Here is a 9,926-nt window from a genome sequence, read left to right as displayed (position 1 = left end):
TCAGCAAGTTCTCATTATACCACTGAAGAAGCATGCAGCAATGCAACCGCCAGTCCTAGCTAAACTTAAACTGGTAAATAATTCCCACAGTCCACTAGGACTCATTTCAAGTAAACATGGTTAGGATTAGCTTGCAAAGTGAACAGATAAAAACCAGTCATAAAGCTGCCTGGATATAGTTTTTAAGAACCTTAAGAGGACAGGGGAAGTCCCCCAGGGCAATAAATGCTCTGCTTATTATTTAAAAAGGGAAAATGGGACAACCCAATCGGCATAGGATGACTGGAAGAAAGGACAAGGGTTAAGCTAAATCAAATAGCCAAGAATGAGTGAAGATAGGGATTGCCTTGAAAAGTAGCTTATTGGACTGGTTACAGAAGGTCATCTAGTCCAACCCCCTGCAGTGCAAGGATAACAGCTAATTAGACCAGCCTTTGCCAACCTGGTGCCCTCCAGATATTTTTGCCTATAACTCCCATTAGCTGCAGACAGCACAGCACAGGGCACCAGGTTGGATTAGATTTGAAGGTGCCACAGAACTCTCTTGTTTTTCTGCCTATCCATATGGTTGTTAAAAGGGCTGTGCCAAGTCGGATCAGTCTTAGCTTACCTCTCTACACACACTTCTCAGACAATGGCCAAGTCAGTCACAGAAGCTACAAGAGACAGAGTGGTGGAATTTTCCATTCTCTACCATCGACTCCCAGCTTCTGGCCATTTCAAAGGTACAATGATTGTATCTTACATATGTCTTTTTCCATTAATGAAAATGGCCGGGATGGCACTTTGCCACTTGGCACATTCAAGGCCCTTGGCATCCAGCTTCCTTTGCTGATCCAGAGGCTCAGTGCCATGAGTCTCACTGTCTGGTATGAGGTGGCTTGCGTTTAGTCTTTGCCTCCTTGCTTTTGATAATTGGCAGGGATGGGGAGACCTTATTGTCTGCATTTCATAAATACCAGTTGCTGTTATACCACAGGAGGGGAGAGGGCTCTTGTGTTCCTGCTCTGCTCCCTGGTTTCCCTTTGGGCATCTGGATGGCCACTGTGATAACAGGATGCTGGATTAGATGGGCCAATGGCCTGATCCTGCAGGCTATTACATTCTTTTCTTTTTTTTGCTAATGCAGTTTTTATTCATTTTCATCTTTGATCATGGTTGCACTGAGCTACATCCTTGTTTCCATTAGAGCATATGACATGCATCAATTACAAAAAAAAAAACACTCAGTTAAATATTTCTGAATATATTAACACAGTTGTATCGAAGTGTATATACCAAAATTATCAGTTATTACAGATGTGAAATGATGCAAAGTAACATATGGCTTAGGTTGGGGACTGCGAGCAAGTCATTTTGTATCAATAGCATTTAGAATTAATAGGAATATATAGGAAAGGGAGTGAAAAAAACATAAAAATTGCACTTCGTGCATGCCAGACTGTGCTACAAACTACGGGTACTGTTCTACCGTGTGCCTCACTATTTGTGTAATCAATAAAGTCACACTAGACTGCATAAAAATTGCCCTACTTTCGGCGTCTTTTGGGGTCAGCTTTTCCCCAGGAACGCTGTTTGCCAAATTGCATTACACCATTGGTCCATCGTTAATCACCGTAACGATCTCCATCATGTCCCGGCAATAGTGGTTCTTCTTGCAGCGGTGTTAACAGATGCGCTATGAGTTCTTAGACTATCCTCATTCTCCCGCGTCTCCCGCTCAAAGGAAGCTGGATGCCTCCGTCTTGTTTTTGAAAACCGCTCAGCCTCCCTTCGCACCGCGCAGGCGCTGCCGCAGCGAGTCCCGGTCACAGTGGGCGGAGGATAGGCGCTTGCTAGCTGCTTCCCTTGCATCCCACCCACTCTGATGCTCTCAGCAAGGGAGTCTCCCCACGCAGCAGCCGCGGCAAGAGGAAAGCCGAGGAGTGAGGGGAAAAAGAAGGAAAACACTTCTGCCTCCAGGCCCGCCTTTCCCCGGGAAACTGAAGCCGGCGCTGCGCCATCGGCCAACAAGCAAAGCTTCCCCAAGCGAGAGAGACTCCCTTTGCAGCAGCGGGCGCCTAGGCAAGCCAGGATGGCCGTTCCCTTGACCGACAGCGAGAAAAGAAAGCAGATTAGCGTGCGGGGCATCGCCGGCCTGGGCGACGTGGCCGAGATCAGGAAGAGCTTCAACCGGCACCTGCATTTCACCCTGGTCAAGGACAGGAACGTGGCCACCCCGCGGGACTACTACTTCGCCTTGGCGCACACGGTCCGCGATCACTTGGTGGGGCGCTGGATCCGGACGCAGCAGTATTACTACGAGAAGGATCCCAAGGTAAGGAGCCGCGGGGTTGCCCCCTCCCCTTCCAGCGCCGCCGCAGCTTCCACTGCAGACAGGCATGCATTGGATTCCTCACCCTCTGCAAAAACCAGGCGCAGCCTCTCTTTCGCTTCCACCCGCGCGCTACCGCGCAAATCTTTCCCCGTTTCGCAGAGCCGAAGGCAGGCCTTGCTGGCTCTGGAAATGCCCCCCTCTGCTGGCCAACGGTTGCCTGCGCGCGTGTTTTGTGTTTTTGCCCACGCTGCGCTCTCCTTGCAGGGAAGATGGTGCGCCAAGAAGCCATTGGAGCGTGGCGCGGAGAAGGAATCCCATTTCCCATAGGCTGCAAAGCGGGAGAGTCTGGCAAATAAGTGCAAGGCCCGTCGCAAAGTACGCGTCCGCATTGCAATCAATGGGAAATCTCTCTCTTCCACCCCGTGTGTGTGTGTGTGTGTGTGTGTGTGTGGTTAGCAGCCGTGGGTTTGCAGCAGTGGATCTGCAACCATAGTGATGTCGACTTTAGCCAGTGTGATGGATGTCTCTGTGTTAGCCCTTTGGAAAAGGAGGGGTATTTCTGGGCAGAAAAACGCACCGAAATTAAGGGCGCAGCGAAAGAAGATGCTGCCTATTCATTAAGGGAGGGGCCCTCCGAGATTCGTTTTGTTTGCTGGCCCGGAGGCTTCAAAGCTTTTCTTCCTCCTGGTCTTCAATCCTACATTGAGCAGCATTACATGGGGAGATCTTCTGCTGAGTCAGACCTTTGGTCCGTCTGGCTCAGCATCTCCTCTGAGTGGCAGCGGCTTTCTAGGATTCAGCTAGATAGAGGCTTTTCCTGCCCTACATAGAGATGCTGGGGGTTGAGCTGTAGGCAAAGGAGATGCTCTGTTGCTTTTGTTACCTAGGCTTACTCTGATAAAAGCAGAAAATTCAGATCCCGTTCTGATAAGAGATGATGGTGAGCTTGTTTGGGGGCTGTACTACTTCATAATGTAGACAGATATTATTGAACGCTTTCCCCCCAGCCTGGTAGCAAGGACAACAGCAACACTATGCATGGGAAACTAGTGGCTGAACTGCAATTTATACAGGTCTTCTCAGAAGTAAACTCCGCTGAGTGCAATGGGATTTATTTCTAGGCAAGTGTGTATAGGACTGCAGCCTAAGCTCCTTGCTGCTGTGCTGCCTTTCTGTGTGGAGGTGGGGACCCAATAATAATAATAATAATAATAGCCAGCCACTCTGGGTGGCTTCCAACCGAATATTAAAAACAGTACAGCATCAAACATTAAAAACTTCCCTAAACAGGGCTCTTGTTTGGGCGAGTACTGTATTGCTTTCTGGAGTGGTACCAACCAGACACAGGTTCATCGTGTCCTTGAGAAATAGGCCTACATGATCAAGAGTTAGCATCATAGGAAGCTGCCTTGTATCATGTCAGAACATTGCTCCATCTAGCTCAGTAATATTGTTGAAACGGACTGGAAGAAGCCTCTGGGGTTTCAGCCCTAGCTGGATATGTCAGCCCTTGAACCCGGGGTTCATTGAACCTGCATGCAAAGCAGATTGACTGCCACTGAGCTGCGGCCCCTCCCCAGAACACTATCATTTTCATGTGTAATGCTTGTTGCATCGACATTACCTTCCTTTTTGCAAGTTTTTCTATGTCCTGGGTAGCAGCCAACAGCAATCTGAAAGCTCTTGGTTGTGTAGGTGATATCACCCAGCTCACAAGATCTGCTAAACTGCCGCCGTCTGGGCTCACAAGTAATGCTAAACAATAGTTTAGCTATCAAACCATAGCCAATAACTGATGATTAAGGCTCTCGGCTGGGTTTGCATGTCACACTACTACCTAGTTGGCATCTGTCTTAGGATATGCCAGCCCATGGTTTATTAACTATGGTTTATTTAAGCTAAAGCAGAGCCATAGTTACTGGTGGGGGGGGTCTAGCTGGGGGTTTTTTGCCCCAGGTGAAGCCTCCAGAGGGGTGCTATTGAGGCTCCCAGCCTTTGTGTGCCAAACTGGGTCTTTGACCCTGGTGAAATGAAGCCTGGTTTCACCCCTGGCTGAAAGCTAAACCATAGTTTAACTAAGGCTTAATTCAACCAGGGGTGGGGGAAGCTTGTACCTGCAGACCATCCAGCAACTGGTACTGTATTCAAAAGCATTGTCACCTCTGACTGGAGACAGAGCGTAGCGTTTTCAGAACTTCTGTGTTTTTTGCTCTACTGTGCCAACATACGTTCTGTTGTTCCTGGCTTTGTGAATATATGCACGTATGTGTTTTTGAGCTGTGAGTGGTTTCATTCTGCTCATTTTTATAGCTCTTGTTGATTCTTCTCTAACAGCTTTTGTCTTTTATTGCTAACCACCCAAAGGCTTTTGTTTTAACTGGGTGGCATCCAAATGATGTTAAGAAACAAAGAAGGAGTTCCCTCATAGTCCAGTATCTTTGGATCGTTCAAAATTGTCAGGGCAAAGCTGTGGCAGGTAGGAAACATCCAAGCAGGTTATAACCGAGGGACCCGTTATTTTGTGTTGGTCCACAGAGTCTAGAAATCAAAGGCATGCCACTTTTAGCAGGAAACAGAACTTTATTGTCCGCCACAGGTTGACGTGCCTTTGTGAATTTTGTCACATCTACATCATTCATTTTAAGGCCTTCTTGTGCCACTTTATCAGGCATGGCTTCCCGCAAATATTCTTGGGAACTCATTTGTTAAAAGTGTTGGGAATTGTAGCTCTGGGGAAGATCTCCTACCGACTGTCAGTATCCTTAACCAATGATCCTTTCAGAGGTGCCATGGCTCTTGAAAGAGATAGGAGATATGGGAATATGCCATTACATGTAACTGTATGGATGTGACCAGAATCTCTTCTCTCTCTCCCCCCCCCCCCGAAACGATCTCTGATGAAAATGTCTACATTGGTCCTGAGCATACCAGGGCAGCCATTTTGTTTCTTGAGGTGACCCTGCGTTCCAGTGTTCTGAGAGAGAATAATTTTGCTCATGTCACCCTTTCCACACAGCTAGTTTTTATTGCCCTTTTCTCTGCCTTCTCCGGCTCTGCATTAATGGGAACATACTTCGTTGTTTGACAAGCCGCCACCGCAGTCTCTGCCATCCTTCAGCAACAGGCAATTCCAGAACGACAGGAATAAAATTAGGTTCCAGTCACGGACATCTCTAGCAAAATGAGCCTCGTGGCACATATACCCACCCCTAAGTCAAGGTGCATAACACCCAAAGCCAACCAAGGTTATTTTGGAACCTGAGGCAGAAAATCCCACAAATATATGCCTCCTCTGTCACATGGCAGAAAGGTAAGTACTTACCTTTCAGGTTTTGAACCAGACGGTATTCATTCTAGAAGCACTACAAGACCACTTTTGAACAGCCATGGCTTCCCCACAAATAATCCTGGGAACTGTAGTTTGTGAAGGGTGCCTAGAGTTGCTAGGAGACCCCTGTTCCCCTCACAGAGCTACAATTCTCAGAGTGGTTTCTGGCCAAGGATTTCAGACAGAGGAAGCCATTTCATCTATGGCTTCATTCTCCAAAGATGTCTCTTAAGTGGTTATTAAAATATCGCCAAAAATACCAGGGGGGGGGATTTTCATTTTTACAGCAGCACAGAGAGATTAGATAAGAGCCTCTTAAACATTGGTATAAATCCAAAGTAACTAATGCATGAGGACTATATTAACTACTGGCAGACCGAAACACAGCAGAGGCAACCTGCCCCACCCCACCCCCCAGATATCCAAGCATTTATTTATAGGTAGCCTCAACACTCTCATCTCTGCTGCTATTTCGGTGACTTAAGCTCACTATGTGATAAAGAAAAAAATTACTTCCAGTAGCACCTTAGAGACCAACTAAGTTTGTCATTGGTATGAGTTTTCATGTGCAGGCACACTTCTTCAGATACACGAAAGCTCATACCAATGACAAACTTAGTTGGTCTCTAAGGTGCTCCTGGAAGGAATTTTTAAATTTTGTTTCGACTACATCAGACCAACACGGCTACCTACCTGTAGCTAGAACTATGTGGTAAAGAGCGAGGTCCTCCCCTTGCTCACCTTAAATGAAGGCTAATTTGACATCTGTGGGGTTTTGTGGCCTCTCGCCTTCCTGTCTTCCTGCCATGTACCTTGCTCAGAGCTCTGAGTTTCAGAGTGGCATCTGCTGTCTACAGACCATAGCAGAACAGAGTAGTCATGGAAACTGTTGCAGCTTTCCTAGCACGCTCCATTTAAGCATGGTCCATGTACAGCCTGATCCTAGGGATGTTTGCACAAGAAAATATCTGGGGTTACCAGCTGATCAGAAGGAAAAAAGACAGAACAGAACATCCTGACCTGCATTTGACCCTTCAATGGAAATCAACAAGGGAAGCTTTTTGAGCTGTAGATCAGGTGTGAGAAACGTCAGATCTAGGGACCCTCCAAGTTTCTCTCTCTGGCCTTTGGGTCTCTCGCCACACCACAAACCCTTTCTCAGAGCTGCACCCTCTCACTCCAGGCCTCAGTCCAGCCCTCCATCACACCCTCTTTTTTGCCTGGCTGGGATTTATCATTGAACTCTGATAATGCCTCTTGCGTGCCAGGATAGAGGATAATGGATTGGGTGAGAGAGGGGGGGGGGATAGAACAGGGGCCACCAACCTGGCACATGTGAGTCTTTCATGGGCACCCTCAGCCAGGGCCCCCAGGCTGAATGCTTTCATAGCTGCCAAGTTATCCCCCTTTTTAAGGGAAATTCCCTTATGCTGAATAGGCCTCACGAGAAAGGGGAAAACTTGGCAGCTATGAATGCTTTCTTTCTCTTTTTTAAAAGTAAGTCTCTAGCGCTCCGGGGGGGGGGGGGGAGTTACGAAGCAAAAGGTGCCAGTACCCTTCTAAGTGATTTATATGAAATGACCGCAGGAAAGTGAGTATAGGATTGCAGCTGCTGCCTAGGCTTTGCTTTAGGGGTAAAATAGAGTTATTGTGTCTTTAACGGCTGTGTGGCGGGCAGAAATTCAACAGGCTAGGCCTTTTCTAGTATGGAAATGCCATGGTGGGAGGAAAAGCTGCACCTGTTCACATTCTTTGCAGGCGTTTTACACACATTGACACTGGTTTATTTTTGCACCCTCCACTTGTGAAAGAGCATACAACTTTGCATGTCTGGAAGCATATGCAGATTTTGCAAGTGGGGCAGAGAGCTCAATCCACATGCAGTGTGCTGGGCCCAGAAAACCCTGTTGGCATCCCTGAGTATTTGTGTGCATGAGAGAGACAGAGAGAGATCTGAGGGAGAGGGAGAGGGGTGGGGTGTATCACCTTGTATATTTTTCCTAGTCCTCAGGAATGCTCTCTGTTGTTAGATAGCACCAGCATCTGTGTGTGAAAGAGAGATTTCCACATTTGGGACTAGCAGGACATGGCAGCCATTTCGCATTATGTCATTTCCCCATGGCAGCCATTTTGTGGGAGGTGCCCACAGCACTCTCTCAAAATATGCCCACTGGTCCAAAAAGGTAGGTTAGTAACTCTTTGTGTAGAAAACAACCAGCTGTACAAAGAGGGGGGGGGAATATTTGTTGTCCTGCCCATTTTCCCCCCTCTGGTTCTGCCCACCACTGAAATGTGGCCCCCGGGAGATTACCCAGAAGGGAATCTGGCCCTCCAGGTGAAAAAAGGTTCCCCAACTGCTGTATTTGATCATCTGCAAATGGGTGCAGACCGAACTGCTTTCCACAGGCTGGTTCAAAGGTTGACAAAACTCCTGAATAACAGTGTAGTCCTAACCATCCCTCTAGGAGAGAGGAGAATTCAATGGGGCTTACTCCCAGGTAAGTGGGGCTAGGGTAAGGTTACCAGATTTTTTTCAATGATAGGATTTATCGGTCTCCGTGGCTCAGTAGCAGAGCATCTCTTTGCATGCAGAACGTCTCATTTGCCTCCATCTCCGGGAAGGGCTGGGAGAGAGTCCCTGCCACTCAGCATAGACAAAACTGAGTTAGATGGACTCTGTATAAGGGAGCTTTCTGTGCTGTGCTTGAAATCTGCCTGACATATATGGATCACAAAGTCTACAGTGAAAAAATTGCCTTAGATCTGCTACCCTGCAGAGAGTTCTTTTGAGTTGACCTGTCACTAGAGCAATTCAGGCCATCGTTGTTGTTTTTCACACAACAGAGAATAAAACAACAAACGGATGGATGAATCCTTTCATCTGAGGTATACGAAGGATCTAGGACAGGCTGGTCCCTGGGCGTCCTGGATCAATTTCCTATTTGTGCCATTGGGTACCATCTGGCAGACATAAACAGCACTGCAAAAACTGAAGTCGTCATGGTAGCTCTACCCTTGCAGAAAGAGGCCAGATTAGTCAGTTGAAATAATCTGGAATTCACAGCTAGGAGGTTTTCGAACCACGTTCTAGAAAAACACTGGATTTCACCAGCAGAGCCGTAGCTCTATGGTAGAGCATTTACATTTGCATGCAGAAGTTCCCACTTTCAATCCCCAAGTAGGGATTAAGGATAAATTCCTGCCTGAAATTCTGGCATTGCTGCTGCCAGTCGGTGTAAGTGTAACATAAGCAATACTGAGCTTGACTGACCCAAGCTTTGCTTCAGTGTAAGGCAGCTTCCTATGTTCCTAGCTTTTCAGGGGTTCCTTGAAAAGGAATGGCAAATGAGTTTCGCACTCACTGCCTGTTAATCTTCCTCTACCATGTGCACCCAGGAGGGAATGTCTGGCTGTACTCCAAAGTGCAAACTTGGTTCATACACAAAACGGTTTGCTACCTGAGGCAAAGGACAAGACGACGACTCCTCTCCATTCCACGTACCAAACCTGGACAGGACTGGTGGCTGAATGACTGGGACCTGGAAGATCAAGGTTCGAGTCCCCACTCAGTCATGAAGCTCGCTGGGTGTCCTTGTGTTGATCACTGTTTCTCAGCCTAGCCCTACCTCTCAGGGTTGTTGTGAGGATAAAATGGAGAGTGGTAGACCCATGCATGAGCTCCATAGGGGAAATGTGGAATATAAATATAATAATACAGTGGTACCTCTACTTACGAATGTTTCTACTTACGAATGTTTCTACTTACGAACAGAGCTCCGTCCGCCATCTTGGATGCGGTTTAGATAGGATTTTTTTCTACTTACGAATTTTTAGATACTTAAGAATTTTTTCTCCCAATGCATTCCTATGGGATTCGACTTACAATTTTTTTCGACTTACGAATGTGCGTTCGGAACGCATTAAATTCGTAAGTAGAGGTACCACTGTAATAACATGGGGGGGTAGCTTGCAGCACCTTATCTGAGGCAGCAGGGCAGCTAAGGGCCCCCATGACAGGCTATGCAACAACAGAGCAGATTTATTGGGATGTTCAAGAGAAATAGTTGGGGTCAGCTGCTGCTCGAGGTGGGCAGAGACAGTGTCAGCAGACAGCGTTCTTGGGCAACTCCTGAGGAATCTGCCGGTGCCATGCAGCCCCTTTTCTGGTGCTCCTCAGATGACTGCCTGGCAGCTACCATTGTAGTTACCCACAATGCCCTGCTGTAAAACCATACTGCCAAACCTTTCCTCAGGTAGGCCCCAACTGTCCCTTGCACCCCG

The 9,926-nt window shown here is 47.4% G+C and overlaps 1 protein-coding gene across 1 annotated transcript in view; it reads left to right on the top strand.

The window, feature by feature from the left end:
* The first annotated feature begins 1,811 nt into the window (after positions 1 to 1,811).
* The window catches only part of PYGB (glycogen phosphorylase B), a 40,446-nt gene continuing 32,331 nt past the window's right edge, over positions 1,812 to 9,926 (top strand). Inside the window, exon 1 of the mRNA XM_035111055.2 lies at positions 1,812 to 2,317. Within this exon, the coding sequence (XP_034966946.1) occupies positions 1,868 to 2,317 (450 nt within the window). The 5' untranslated portion in view covers positions 1,812 to 1,867. The remainder of the gene's footprint in view (positions 2,318 to 9,926) is intronic.

The sequence above is a fragment of the Zootoca vivipara genome, chromosome 3, assembly GCF_963506605.1.
Source record: "Zootoca vivipara chromosome 3, rZooViv1.1, whole genome shotgun sequence".
NCBI classification, from domain to species: domain Eukaryota; kingdom Metazoa; phylum Chordata; class Lepidosauria; order Squamata; family Lacertidae; genus Zootoca; species Zootoca vivipara.
The sequence above is the reverse complement of the archived record's forward strand: the minus strand, read 5'-3'. Positions and strand labels throughout refer to the sequence as shown.